Source organism: Talpa occidentalis, unplaced genomic scaffold (assembly GCF_014898055.3).
Source record: "Talpa occidentalis isolate TD23 unplaced genomic scaffold, MPIMG_talOcc4v2.1 talOcc4.11, whole genome shotgun sequence".
Lineage (NCBI taxonomy): Eukaryota > Metazoa > Chordata > Mammalia > Eulipotyphla > Talpidae > Talpa > Talpa occidentalis.
Genome location: NW_023601104.1, coordinates 50609466 through 50624845, shown reverse-complemented (window position 1 = coordinate 50624845; position 15380 = coordinate 50609466). Strand labels below are relative to the sequence as shown.

The following is a 15380-nucleotide window of genomic DNA, read 5'->3' as shown; positions in this document are numbered from 1 at the left end:
TCAACATCACTTGTAATCAGGAAATGCAAATCAAAACTACAATGAGATACCATCTTACACCAGTGAGAATGGACATATTAAAAAAACTAGCAACAACAAGTGTTGGCGAGGGTGTGGAGAAAAAGGAACTCTTCTGCACTGTTGGTGGAGAGGCAAACTGGTCCAACCACTATGGAGAGCTGTGTGGAGATTTCTGGACCTACTAAACATAGAGCTTCCATATGATCCAGCAATTCCACTCCTAGGTATTACCCAAAGGACACAGAAACATCAATTCCAAAGAACACCTGCACCCCTATGTTTATAGCAGCACTGTTTACAATAGCTAAGCTTTGGAAAACAGCCAAATGCCCAAAAATAGATGACTGGATCAAGAAGATGTGGTACATATATACCATGGAATATTACTCAGCATTCAAAAAAGATAAACACATGCAATTTGCAGCAACATGGATGGCGCTGGAAGGGATCATGCTCAGTGAAATAAGCCAAAAAGAAAAAGAAAATACCGGATGGTCTCACTCATAGCAGGAATCTAGAAAACTTAAATACGGGACAGAAAAATGAATAACTATAAGAAAGCGAAAATCAAAATCAACAAAAAACTATGAACCAGAGACACTTTTTGGGGGTGAGGGGCGGGAGGGGATGGATTGGGGTCAGAAGGGGGTGTTGCAATTGTTTGGGGAATATAAACATAAAATTATATTTAAAAAAAATAAAATAAAATAAAGATGGTAAAAAAATTTTAAAAATATATAAATAAATAAAAAATAAAAATAAAAAAAATAAAAAATCACTTCAAAAAAAAAAAAGAAGACATTCCTTTAAATAAAAAATCTTCTAATTGGAACAAATTTATAAAAGGAAAGTTTACTTTGAACATAATTTGAAAGACAGTAAGAGCCCCAAAATGGATTCTATAACATAGTTATTTCTCTTTTTTTTAAAGATTTATTTATTTATGCATACAAGAGCTGGGTACAGGCCAGAGATGCTGGGGTGAGTGGATTCACTAGAGACAGAGTGGGAAGCAGAAAAGGTAGATGGACTGAAATACACTGCTGAGGGGAGCAGCAGGCTAGTCAGGGGAAGTCTGCCATGCCATGTGGGTTGCTCCCTGGACAGCCAGGGATCGAACTTGTGCTGCAGTGGCTGCAGATGGCTTCGTAGAGTTGTGCTTAACCTCTTGCGCCACCAGGAGGCCCCAACATAGTTATTTCTTATGATTTATGTAAATGCATATAAATTGCTAATATATAAATAAATCAAGAAATAACAATAGACACTGGTAAGCTGACACAAGAATGCCTCATAAATATTTCCTTATTGTTTCACCAAAGCCTCTCTAGGATATGTAACCACATTTTACAAAAATGACATCACAGAAGCAGAACAGATACTTAGTATGGATTTAGAAATTACATATAAAAAATATAGAACCTCAGAAAGATTTAGAAATTGGAGGCACCAACCTCCAATCTCCATTAGCAAGTGGAGCTAATGCAGCCTCCTTAGATCTGCCTCTACGCTGTGTCTCCCACACCAGAGCTGAAAAGAAATGTTGAAAATAAAACATGCTAGGAGGAATGAATACTTGAATAGAAAGAAAGGAGATAAAGCTGAGAACAATGTGGAGGGAAATAGAAGAGACATATATTCAAATAAGAGAATGACTCAGAGTTTCAGTTTCCCAACAATAGGAGTTCAGGAAGAGAATTATCAGTGGACTGTGGTGGAGTATTATTACTTTTTTCGTGGTGGGTATGGGTGGTAACATGCATTTTGAAGGAATGTGGACCCATATTCCTAAAACATACATAGTGTTATAAACCAATGCTGCAGCAATAAAGGACAGAGAGAGAGAGAGAGAGAAGAGGAGGGAGGAAAAGAAAATATTTTTAAAGGAATAGCAAAAGGAATTTCCCAGAACTGAAGGATGTGAATTATTAGATTACAGTGATACTGAAGGCCCACCACAAATGAATGGAAAAGGAAGCATATTAAGTGTTGTCATGGTGAAAGTCAGAAAACATGGGAGAAGTTTTGGAAGAGAGGAAACACTGTCAATGAGAAAAAGAAAAAAAACAGAAATGAAAACATCACTGGATTTCTCACCTGCAACCACAGATCTTAGAAGATTGAAAAATGCTTACGAGATTCTTTGTCCAAATGATTTCCAACTTAGCAATACATGGGCAAACTATTTTTTTTTTAATAGAGCATGTTTTATTTTATTTATTTATTTGTTTGTTTGTTTGTTTTGTTTATACATGCACTGGGTACAGTCAGAAGCGCGGGAGGGTGAGAGAATTCACCAGAGCCAGAGCGGGGAGCAGAGCAGGCAGAAGGACCGAAGTACACTGCTGAGGGGAGCAGCGGGCGGCAGGAGAGGTCTGCGCGCCATGTGGGGACCCTCCTCCGGTGGCCGGGGAGCAGCCAGGGATCGAACCGGCGCTGGCAGAGGCTGCGGGCAGCTTCGCAACCCAGCGCTCAACCACTGTGCCACCGGGGAGGCATGGGCAAACTATTAAGTCAAAGTAAATGAAAAAGTTTTCAGAGGTAAAATCTTTAAAAGATGTACTTCCCATCTATATTTTCCTGGTAGTTAGTAAATTAAGAAAAAGGAAGACATGGGAGCTAGGCAACAGCTGCTGAAGGCAGATGACAGGGCCACAGCATAGTGGCCAGGGAGCTACTAATCCTGATGGAACAGGAAATCAAAGAGCTCCCAAAGCAATGTCTCCAGAAAAGAAAATGTAAGACAGTCCAATGAGCCTGAACATATTAAAAGGACACTTATGTTTGTACTAGAGTTTTAGGATAAATCAGTGATCTGCCAGTAAAAACTTAGTAAGGGTTGTAGAAACTTCTGCAATTATCAACTTTAGGAAAAAAAGAAGCGACTCAACAAAAGTGCTGGGCCTCCCTGGTGGCGCAAGGGGTTAAAGCACTGCACTATGAAGCAATCCACAGCTTCTGCAGCACAAGTTCAATCCCCAGCCGGCCAGGGAGCAACCCACCTGGCACAACAGATCTCTCCTGACTTGCCCCACTGCTCCCCTCAGCAGTGTTCTTCGGTTGATCTGCCTGTTCTGTTCCCCACTCTGTCTCTGATAAATCCTCTCACCCCCTGCATCTCTGGCCTGCACCCAGCTCTTGTATGCATAAATAAATCTTTAAAAAAAAAAAAGAATGAAAGTGCTACCTTTGAGAACTAAATATAATATTGCAAATACCAAAAAAAATTTAATTAACTATATTGGAAAAGATAGGAATGCGTGTGTGTGCCATCAATGGGGGTGAATGATAGGAAAAGCATTTGAGGGTTATATTTCATGAAATGAAAACAAGGGCTGTTATGTAATATGGAGAAAAGTAAGAGATTAACAACATTAAAATGTGGTTAACAAACTTAAAGATCTGTATAAGATGAAATAGATAAAGGTTCTTAAAGTGGCTGTCTGGGAGGAGAGGGATGGCAGGAATGGAAATGTTTGATATGAAACTGTTGCTCTAAGCCAGTAGTATTATATGATTTTTTAAAAACTATGTTTACATATTCCTTTGACCAAAAAAAAATTTATATTAAAAAAAAATAAAGCAAGGAAATAAATGACAACATAAATCCATTTCTTCTTGTATCTTCAATCTCTTTCTCTCCCTCCATCGTCCGTCCTCACTTGACCATACTTTTGAAGAAAATCCTTATACAACCTTTTCTTTTTTTTTTTTTAAGATTTATTTATTTATTTATTTATTTATTTAAACAAGCACTGGGTACAGTCAGAAGCGCTGGAGGGTGAGAGAATTCACCAGAGCCAGAGTGGGGAGCAGAACAGGCAGAAGGACCGAGGTACACTGCTGAGGGGAGCAGCGGGCGGCAGGAGAGGTCTGTGCGCCATGTGGGACCCTCCTCCGGTGGCCGGGAGCAGCCGGGGATCGAACCGGCACTGCAGAGGCTGTGGGCAGCTTCGCAACACAGCGCTCAACTGCTGTGCCACCGGGGAGGCCCCTATAACCTTTTCTAGTTACAGTCCAATTCCATGTCTTTCTATCACAGATAATCTTATTGAAAATTATACTCTAGTCAGGTCCTCATCTTCACTCCTCAACTTGCTACAATGGATTATATCAAACTATTAAGAAATTTCTGACATCATTTTTTTTACCTCTAAGAGCCACTTCATCTAGTTCAACCTCGTGGCCTACCGGCTTCTCCGTGACCCAATTCTGAGCCTGTCACCTGAATATCTCTTCACTATGCCTGTCACTTGGGCTCTGTTCTCCAGCCATACTGCTCTGCCTTAATTCAATCTGTTTTTTTTTTTTTTTTTGAATTAAGGCTTCTGTCTAACTCTTGCTTCCCACCAGTCCATGATGATGATCTTCCTAAAACATTCATTTTATCACTTCACTCCTCTCCCTAAAACCAATACTGTCAGAACCAAGCTCCTACCCATGGCCACAAGCTGACCATTGCCTGCCCTAAGAGCCTCATCTCCCTCTAGTTTCTGCATCCACCTTAACTTGATTCCAACCTTGCCCTCTGTACTGAGACAGACTAAACAATTCACATGCAGAACTATTCCTTTCAATTTTATATATTTAAACACACGCACACATACACACACACACACAGAGGAAATTACATATCCCTAATATTTGGTACTTGATAAATATTTATGAAAGGAAAATTCATCATATTCGTAAATGACCCAAAAGTGAATCATGAATAAAAAATATATATGTATATAAATTTAGTTTCTTCTAAGGGCCAAGTGAATATTGAAAAGGTTGACTATGTTTACTTAAACATTCAAATGCATAGTGACAGGAAACTAAGAGCATCTTCCAAGTTGTGTTAAGAGGGGTGAGAGAGAGAAAAGGACAGAAAGAGGTGGGGGGGAAGGTGGGGAGTATAGGAGACTAGAAAATGTTTCACCTCCGTTTTACAATGTAACAACTAAGTGAAGAAAATATTTAAGCATTGCAAACATTAATCTGTGTGAAGGAACTTGTCCCTTATTTTCCAAAAAGCGATACAACCAAGAATTCATAGTTAGCCTTAAAGAATCTATGTGCTCTGTGTGAGTACTTCTATTTGTTTTCTGGTGAAGAAGTGCCGTCAGAAGTTTTAAAAGCTGTCCAACCAGTTCTTAAACTCGCACCCTATCCAACAAAAGTTTAATTAGGTTTGAGTTTTGTTTAAACTGACATCTGTGGTTCAAAAAGCCCCCCAGGTCAGCAATATAGTTTGCATCTTAAGTGATCAAATTGCTCGAAGGTATTCTGTGGTTCCATGGTTATTTTTTTATTCTGATTTGCAACGCATCTAGTTAATCGCCCTACGCTAAGAATATGGCTTATTCAAATGAAAAATATTTTTTGCAGTATCTCTGAATCAGTTTTGCAAAAGCAGTTATTCTTTACCTATTCATGGTGCAGGATCTAGGGGAGACAGGAAGCAGGATGTAAGTAGGAAAGACCTTAAAGCAGGCAAAAGAGATGTCAGCAAAGGCCCCTCAGAGCAGGCACACACACTTCCCTATAGGAAGGTTCCTGAGGCCCTCCTCAGGGGCTATTTACTATCACTTTACAAACAATATTACCAGGCTTATTTACCTAGTTTCTAAGCCTACCACAGAATAGAAATAAGATATAAGAAAGAGAGGTACAGGAGAGGGCTACTTAGAACATTCTGAAATACTGACAGCAAAATACAGACTTCTGTCAGCCTAATGGGAAGGAGGAAACAAAATTATAAAGAGAAAACACAAAAGAACCTTAAGTACAACTGAATATAGGGTATGGGGCAAACATTTCCTTCACCCAATAAGACCTTGGGCATCAATTTATCATAGCCCAGTACAAGGAATCAGCATCCGAAATGGTGCCCTTTGTCCTCAAGGAAAGGATGGACTCAACACCTTCAGAAAGGCATGATGCCTGTGCCAGGTAATAGGGGCGCAAGAAGGAACAAGTTGTGTCCAATTTTACAAAGGGAATACAGTATGACAGATGATAGAAAATGCTTCTTCTGAAAGAGTAAACATTTAAAAGGGCACCTTTGTCCATAAAGGACTAAATCCATAATTACTAAGAAAATTCTGCATCTGAAATGATTTCATAGCAGCTGTTACAATGTATTTTCAAATCTAGGTAAGAGTATTATACTTAGTAAAATAAGTTCGATGGAGAAAGGCAAACACCATATGATTCCACTCATATGTGGTATATACAAACACAAAGCAAAAGAATGAACTAAATAAAACAAAAATAAACTTGTAGATACAAGACCAAATTAGCTGGTATTGTTATTGGACGCCAAATCTGTTATAGGACAGGGAGAGGGGCAGCCCAAACCCCACAAACCTGCCTATTCTAAATGGGTTCTGCCATCCGCCGCATCAATAGAAAACATAGGAGACTTTAAGGGGAAGGAACTTTAATAAAACTAGGAAACAATACAGGTAAGGCAGAGTCTAGTTTCTAAATGAAGCACCCAAAGTTACCCGTCCCCTTGTGGGTAAAAGTCCATCCAAATGGGACTGGCCCAGAGCAAGGCCCCAAAGCCTGCCACAAGTCTAAAGCATCTTTCAGTGAGGACCCACAGAAAAGGGCCAGAAACAACCAGACAAGCCCAGAAGGAAAAGAGCAAAATCAACATCAAGATAAAAGCTGCCATTGTCCCCTCCCCATGGGTCTCACCCACATCTGTGTCACCCAGTCCACAACCAAAAGACAAGCGCAGTTTCTTCGCGTGTCTCTAGGCTCCATGTGCCTCCTCCAGGTCTCCTGGCTCCATCCTGCTTCCTTCCTCAGTCTCTTCTGCAGCTTCTCCTCTTCCTGCGCAGCTCCACCCTCCCTTGGGTGGGGCAGGGAACCTCCCCCTTTCCTGGGGACCACCCTGTTACAGTATCAGAAGAGAAGGTTGAAGGGGGGAGGCATAAATAGGGTAAAATGGGTCTGTTAAAAAATGTAGGTAAAATATACATTGAATTGTAGAACCTAAATATAACATCAAAGAACACAAGAGTAGTAGTTAGAGCAGTGGGAAATTCATCTTTGTGATAAGTCACTAACTATGTATGGCTTTGGCAAATCAGTTACTCCTCCAAGATGCTCTCCTATCTGTCAAATGAAGAGTCTGAAGACATAACTTTGAAGGATCCACTAACAGATACCTCCAACCCACATCCTCAGTATTGACTTTTGACTCAGTTTGGCCATTCTGAGCCCATGCCTTGTGTGAAAGGTGCTATCACAGAGCACAAAGTGATAAAAACAAAAGTCTTTTCTGGCATTCAGGTTTCAAAAACCTGGGAATCTCTGGAAAAGAAAAACAGAGGTAGGACATTCACAATTGATTTCGGAGAAAACAGGGTAAGCTTGTTTAAATACTGTTACATCCATCCATAGTTAGAAAAGAATTGAATTTCTGTGCTAAAAGAAGTTAGTAGGGTACTGATGAAAACATAGATGGGGCTGGGTCCCTGGAGTGGGGACTTGTACCCAGACCCCAGGCTAAGCCCAGATGAAACAAGGGACAGATGTAAAATAAAGAGCAGAAAACATCAGGGACTGGGGCCTCCCCGGTGGCGCAGTGGTTGAGCGCTGGGTTGCGAAGCTGCCCGCAGCCTCTGCAGCGCTGGTTCGATCCCCGGTTGCTCCCCGGCCACCGGAGGCTTGTCCCGCATGGCCGCAGACCTCTCCTGCTGCCCGCTGCTCCCCTCAGCAGTGTACTTCGGTCCTTCTGCCTGCTCTGCTCCCCGCTCTGGCTCTGGTGAATTCTCTCACCCTCCCGCACAGTTCTGACTGTACCCAGTGCTTGTATAAATAAATAAATAAATAAATCTTTAAAAAAAAAAAATCAGGGACTAACTACTACCCATAGAGAATCCAACAAGTAGCACAATCCCAGAGCAGAAATCACCAGGTGGGAGTGTCCAGGCAGAGGGATCATTATCTTGCAAAATTTACCATCTACCAGCATGCTTCATAACAGCAAGATGACTTCTGTGTGCCCAAGAGTGGCAACAGGGAGGGGGGAGAAATTGAAGGAGCCTTGGAGGTGGGAACAAAGGACAATGCAAGCAGGGTCCTGTGAGCACTGATTATGGAAGAAAGACCTGTCCAGCCATTGTCTGTGTTGCTGATCACTAAGACTAGAGCTCCAAATACTTCTGCCCACCACATCTTTGTATCAGAGTCACCAACAAAGCACAATGTTTTTCAAGGAGTGGAAAGAACAATGGCATACTCACATAGAGAAAAGAAACAGAAAGATCAACTTTTGCAGTGGGCATCAATCAGTTCCCCCATGGCCAGCATATCCCTCCTGAAAGTCAAGGCAGGATCACTGGCCTAAACACACTCCATTGTGTGCCCCATAGCACAGGTCTCCTTTCCTTCCCTGCAGGGGACAGATACAGTAGTGAGGGTTGCACACAAGCAGAACAAAGGAGCACACATTGAGTCTGTAACAGGGAAAGATATTCCCACACAAGGCAACCAGTTCAGCACAAGCTATGGGGACTCTATCCTGGTGGTAGAGCAGGGTTCCAGGTCCAAAGCCCATTCTTAAGTAGTCAAGTGGGGGGTCAAAAGACTGCATGCACAAGACTGCTTTTCCCAACAAGACTTAAGTGGGTCACCAGATGAAAGTAAATGTGGATGTCTCTATAGAGGTCAGTATGGTACCTGACCTTAAGGAAGCCTGTAAATATCCCAGGCATGGAGAGGGGGCTCTCAAATTGCCTAAAACCAAATTTTTGCAAGTCTAATGGAATTGGAACTCCAAATAAAGACCAAATTGAATCCCAGACAAATAAACATATTTCTTGCACATCTGTGTTTGGAAACTGAGATTCAGACCCACTGCATGCTGAGACAGATTCCACAGCTATAAAAATCAAAAGGCCAAGTCACAGAACAGAAGACATAACTGATGAATAACTTCATGCCAATAAATGCAGGGAAACCTGGGTAAAAAGTTAGATAAAAGTTGGATTAAAAACTTGGATAAAAAGAATTGTTATCTAGAAAAGTTTGTTATGAAATTGACCTGGGGGAAGGAGGGAATTGACAACCTGATTAAATTAATAGTCACTAAAGAAACTGGAATAATGAAAATAAATCTTTCTTTATTCAAGACACCAGCCCAGATGACATTACAGGTGAAAATTACCAAACTTTCAAGGAATAAATAATCCCTCTTTTATGAAAACTGTTTTTAGAGAGTGGAAAAAGATATAAAGTATTTAACTTATGCAGCTAATACAATATGATAGCAAAAATGGACAAGGGCAGTCAATACAAAGGGGAAAAAATACACCCATCTCACCTGTGAATACAAATGCAAAAACCCTCATAAAACTATCAGCCTATGAATACATATTGTAACATAACCAAAAAGGTTTCTCCAGAATGCAAGGATAGTTTAGATGGATGATTACCTCACAATAAATGATTAAGAAGGAAAGTGTGACTATCTCCCCAGAAGCAGAAAAAGGGATCAACAAAATTCAATTCAAAATTGCTAAATTCTTAACAAGTGGAGAAAGAATATCAGCCTAATAAAGAATATTGATCACAAAAGCTATAGTAAACATCATAGTTATGTTTAGTGATGAAACTAAGAACCAAACCTTTGTTTTAAAGTCAATAATAAAATAGGGGTGCTCGCTGTCACTACTTTTATTTAAAAAACAAATTCTGCAGGCAAACCTCTGGAACAAATACAGGAGTTCAGAGAGGGTTATGAGATACATGATCAACATATTAAAACCAATATAATAATAAACAATTTGAAAATGTAAATAGAAAAGACATCTGCGAGATAACAGAGAGTAATTAGTCTCTGAGCCTGTTCCTGGCACAGAGCTCCTAAAACCCTTGTAATTTCCTGGGCGATAAGAACATCTTTTGTTTCAATGCAGTGACTCTGGATGGGTCCCTGGGTGAGGACTCACCACAGGAAAGACCAAACCATGATTAGGAACTTGGAATTTTCAGCCCCGCCCACCATTCTCTTGAGAAAAGAGAAAGGTTGAAAATGGAGCTAATGATCTATCAGGACTAGTCATGAAGCCTCCATAAAAATTCCAGCAGTAAGGGGTTCGAGGAGCTTACAGGGTGGCAAAAACAACCATACTGGGAGGGGCATGTGGCCCTGACTCCCTGGGACAGAATCTCCTATACTGTGGACCCGCCCAGATCTTACCCTATGTATCTCTTCATCTGCCTGTTGGTCTCCATCCTTTGTCATTTCCTTTAGTAAGGTGATAAAAACTAAGCATTTCCTTGAATTCTATGAGTCATGCCAGCAAATTAATCAAACCCAGGAACCTCAGATTTGTAGCTAAGTTGGACAGAAGTTGTAGGAAACCCAGGTACCTACTGCTTATGTCTGGCATCTTGTGGGACTGAGTGCTTAAGCTGTGGGATCTGATGCCGATTCCGGGTAGATAGTGTCAGGACTGAGTTAAACTGTAAGATACCTACCTGGTGTCTCAGAGAACACCTGTTGTGGGGAGAAAAAAACCCACACATTTTGTGATCAGCAGTGTCAGAGGTGGGAGTGTCCAGAGGGAGTGGTAAGAGACACACAGGTAAAACAAACAAACAAACAAACAAACAAACAAAAAACAGAAAGGAAGAGCCAGGGATTTCCCAAGAAAAAAAGGAAAAACCTATCACAATTACAATAAAATCTATCAGATAAATGTGCGTGTAGTTAAATGCTAGCGTTAAACCTTACAGTCCTCATTTTGCTTGATAGCAAGACTTGAAACAGTTACTGTGTCCTTCCAGACACTTTTGCTTGCCTTCCAAAACATCACATACCTCTCTTAGTTTTCCTTCCACACCTGGCTCTCTTTTCCAGTTTCTTCTGTCAATACTACCTCTTCTTTCTGCCTATGAACAATGGCGTGCCCCCAGCCTTAGTCCTTAGAGCTCTTTTTTTTTTTACTGTTAAAACAGCACTCTTTTTATTGTTTTTTTTTTTAAATAATAAATTTTATTTTTATATTCCCCATAAATTGCAACCCCCCCATTCTGATCCCAATCCCTCCCCTCCCGCCCCTCACCCCTCCAAAAGTGTCTCTGTCTCATAGTTTTTTGTTGATTCTGATTTTCACTTTCTTATAGTTATTCATTTTCCTGGTCCCTTATTTAAGTTTTCTAGATTCCTGCTATGAGTGAGACCATCCGGTATTTTTCTTTTTCTTTTTGGCTTAATTCTCTGAGCATGATCCCTTCCAGCGCCATCCATGTTGCTGCAAATTGCATGTGTTTATCTTTTTGAATGCTGAGTAATATTCCATGGTGTATATGTACCACATCTTCTTACTCTTTCAATTGGTCATCTCTTCCAGTTTATTAATTCAAATACCATCTGATCACTGTTGATTTCCAATCTTTCCAGTCCTCGTCTAACTCTTCCCCAAAGCCTAGAATTATAATGAGCTGCCTATTGGACACCTCCACTTGGGAGAATATGAGACATTTCAAACCAAACAAGTCCAAAACCAGCATTGATTCAGCCTGATCTTTACATCTCAGAAAATGAAGACTAAACTAGATTTTGACTTGGGATATTTTCTTTTTCACTTTGACAATGTCACAACAGGAATGTTTGACCCTACACTCATAAAGAGAACTCATTTCTCCACTTAAAAAGTTTTTGCATACATCCTGGGTTATTTTCCATTTTCTCTTACCAGATACACAAAAGGGCAGTTTGCTATTAATTACCCTAACTATATTCTAGTGCCACCTGCACTGCTTTATCAGTTTCAGGTCTGTCTTATACATGATGGCTATTTATATTCCCAACCAAAGTACATTCATTATCAGTAGACAAAAGCAGCTACTAACTTCATTATATCTTCTGGTATAATTGTTTACAACTATAATTTTAGGGGCCTCCCTGGTGGCATAGGGGTTAAGTCTCGGTACTATCACCGCTATGGCCTGAGTTTGATCCCCAACCAGAGATGTAACCCACATATGGTCCAGCAGACCTCTGCTGTCTCCCGGCTGCTCCCCTCAGCAGTGTATTTCAGTAGATCTGCCTGTTCTGCTCCCCACTCTGTCTCGGTGACTCTTCTCACCCCACTCCCTCCACACATAACTCTGGTCTAATATTGTTTACATTAAATATTATTTAGGATTATTTCCTTCTATGCATAAATAGATCTTTAAAATTATAATTTAATTATGAATTATTCCCATTTTTTCTTTTCTGTTACAAATAGGGCATTATATTAATCTGTGACGTTATGTGGATATGTTGATGATAATTATGAGTTCTATTCAGGATAATAAAATGGGCAAAGTATATTCAACAAGAAGGATGTGCTGGGTCTGACAAGAACATGCATGACTGATCTGATTTATCTCTTATTCCTATTAACAAGCAACTTTTGTTGGCAGAATCAGTCATACTTGACTACCTTTCTGACTTCACCTGACCATATTCCTCCCCCTCCACTGACCCATTCAGTTCCTCAGACACTCCAGGAACATCCTTGCCTTGGAGGTTTGTGATGTTTCTTCCCTCTGCCTGAAATGATCTTCCCACATGCATGCATTACATGACTTGGTCCATTACTTCTTTCAGAACTCTCCTCAAATGCCAAGGTTTCTTACATTCCCTTTCTGACTGTCTGGCTTAACTATCCCTCTACCCCATCATTTTCTAGTTCTCTTATCCTGTGTTGTTTTTTTCCTTGTGTCACTTACTGCCATCAGGCATTACTAATTTGTATTACTTATTTGTTTACTTTCTGCCCCTCACTTTAGAATGCCAGTCCCAAGAAAGCAGAGACTTCATTTGCTCCATGCTGTTTCCCAGTGTCGGTTACAGCGTCATACATACCAGGAACCCAATAAAACTGAATGGACTGATGAATGTCGTAGGGACAAAGAGCGTGCTGGTGGGAGCCCGGGCTGAGCAGGTAGGTTCCAGGACCCTCACTGCCTGTTAAGACACTGCTATCCTGACATTATGTGTTTGGAATATTGAACTTTCATTGAATATAGCATTTAAGAAAGGTTTCCACAACTGAAAAGCATTGGAAAGACAATGGTCTTTCAAAATAGCAAAGATTGGAAAGCACAATGGTGTTGAGGGTGTAGGGGAACAGGCCTACATTGGTGGGACTGCAGGTGGTTCAAGTGTGGATGTATGTACTGAGACTTTTTTAGACATATTACCCTTTTTTAAGATTTATTTATTTATTTATACAAGAACCGGGGTACAGGCCAGATGCGCAGGAGGGTGAGAGGATTCACCAGAGACAGAGTGGGGAACAGAACAGGCAGACTGACGAAATACACTGCTGAGGGGAGCAGCAGGCGAGACAGGAGAGGTCTGCAGTGCCATGTGGGACCCTCCCTGGCCATCCGGGAACCGGCGCTGCAGATACTGTGGACAGCTTCACAGAGCAGCATTCAACCACCTGCACCACCAGGGGAGGCCCCACATTACATTTAATATTGTTTTATTTAGGATCATTTTGCCATGTAAGGCGAGTGTTATTAACTCCACGACATGGAGGAAACTGAGGCACCAATCATTTTAAGGAACAAATAAATTACAACTCAAGGATCCCAGCATGTCTTCAGACTGCAATCCTAGGACTTTCTTCAATATTGTCCATTGTCTGCTAATTCCCTTGTTCTATTACCTAGCTCCTTAAAACTAAAAAACTGTGTCACACAGAAAATCTTTTTAACTCTTAGCACCTAATACAATACTAAACTCTGCAGGGGGTCAATAAACCTTTATTGAAAAAAGAAATAAATGAGCCATAAAAGTTTCCACAGAAGGTGCAGCATCCATAGAGACCATGACAGCCCCATTATCTCTTCTACCTTCTTCCATAGTAACAGAATGTGAACCTTGGCACATAGCTGCCCAAATAATGACTTGACTGTAGTCCTGTGGCTAATTTCTGGTGAGTGAAATATAAGCAGAAGTAGGGGCCAACTTCAGAAACACCTTGTTTAATGTCTTTCATGCAGGCTGGGATGCAGATGTGACGATTGAAACAGGCACACTGGGAGCACGAGATGGCATTCGGGATGAGGGTCCCTGTCAGTAAAGCAATAAGATGGCAGGGTACTGGATCCCTGACTCTACAGAATACCATGTCAGCCCTATATTACCTTTTGCATAGCCTTTATGCAAGAGAGAAATAAACCCCCATCTTGTCTAAGTCACTTCTATTTCGATTTTCTGATTAACTGCACCCATCGGCTGCCCAGAACTAGTTCTATTAGGACTGCCTCTTACTCCCATTTCCTTGTTACTTGATATTTGGCTAAACTGATTTGGCATTGTAGTAGTGACAGCCTATATGAATTATGCATTCCATTTAGCATTTTCAAAGATTCCATTGTAAATGGATATTTAATAAGCTTTTTCACTTAACCCTAAAGAGCAATAGAACAGAGTCATGCATAAAAAGCCATAATTCAGTGAACTTTTTAATAATCACTTCCCAGAGTAGTAATTGATTGTCAAAGACTGTACACCTAGGCAAGTCTCAACAGCATAATGAAATCAGAACAATGAAAAGTGTCTCAGCTGTCTCAATCTTTCATTCCTTCAGAACCCTATTTCCACTGATTAAGAGATGAAGAGCTTGAGACTGGAGATGTTCTTGAGGGGAAATCTGGCTGAAATGATGAGGTCTGGCTTTATTATAATCTTTTCCTGTGTGCCTAATAAATTTTTAGCAAGCCAAGCAAAGGACAGGAATTTTATTTACCATATTATCTGTGAGATCTGAAGAGGAGGTAGGCTCTCAATTTAAAAGACAGGGAAGGGTGAAGGGTGCAGGGAATTTGACTTATTATCAAGACTTGTCAAATCTGATGGTGAGTATGCCAATCAACAGTTAGCCACATGATCGTGGCATCCTGCAGATACTTAGATCATATCAAATCATCAGCTCTTCCTCCTAGCTTTTGGGAATTCCTGGTAAGGCCACTTATACACTCCATTCTCTCAAGTCAAGGATTCTCAACAAGACTCCAACCCACTACAGATAATAAGATTTCAAGTATGTCAAAAGTAGCTCTTTTGGACTCATAATCCATACCCACTGGGCTAAAAAAAAAAAGTACTTGCAGGTATTCTTTGCTTTGAGAATAGCTCAAAAATTTCAAAACATGGCCTCCCGGTGGCGCAGCGGTTGAGCGCTGGGTTGCGAAGCTGCGCGCGGCCTCTGCGGCGCCGGTTCGATCCCCGGCTGCTCCCGGCCACCAGAGGAGGGTCCCACGTGGCGTGCAGACCTCTCCTGCCGCCCGCTGCTCCCCTCAGCAGTGTACTTCGGTCCTTCTGCCTGCTCTGCTCCCCGCTCTGG

General features: G+C 41.0%; 1 protein-coding gene across 1 annotated transcript in view; it reads right to left on the bottom strand.

The window, feature by feature from the left end:
• Positions 1-6812, bottom strand: part of LOC129145408 (uncharacterized) — a 37233-nt gene extending 30421 nt beyond the window's left edge. The window contains exon 1 of the mRNA XM_054692873.1: positions 6712-6812. Within this exon, the coding sequence (XP_054548848.1) occupies positions 6712-6780 (69 nt within the window). The 5' untranslated portion in view covers positions 6781-6812. The remainder of the gene's footprint in view (positions 1-6711) is intronic.
• Positions 6813-15380: the final 8568 nt, after the last annotated feature.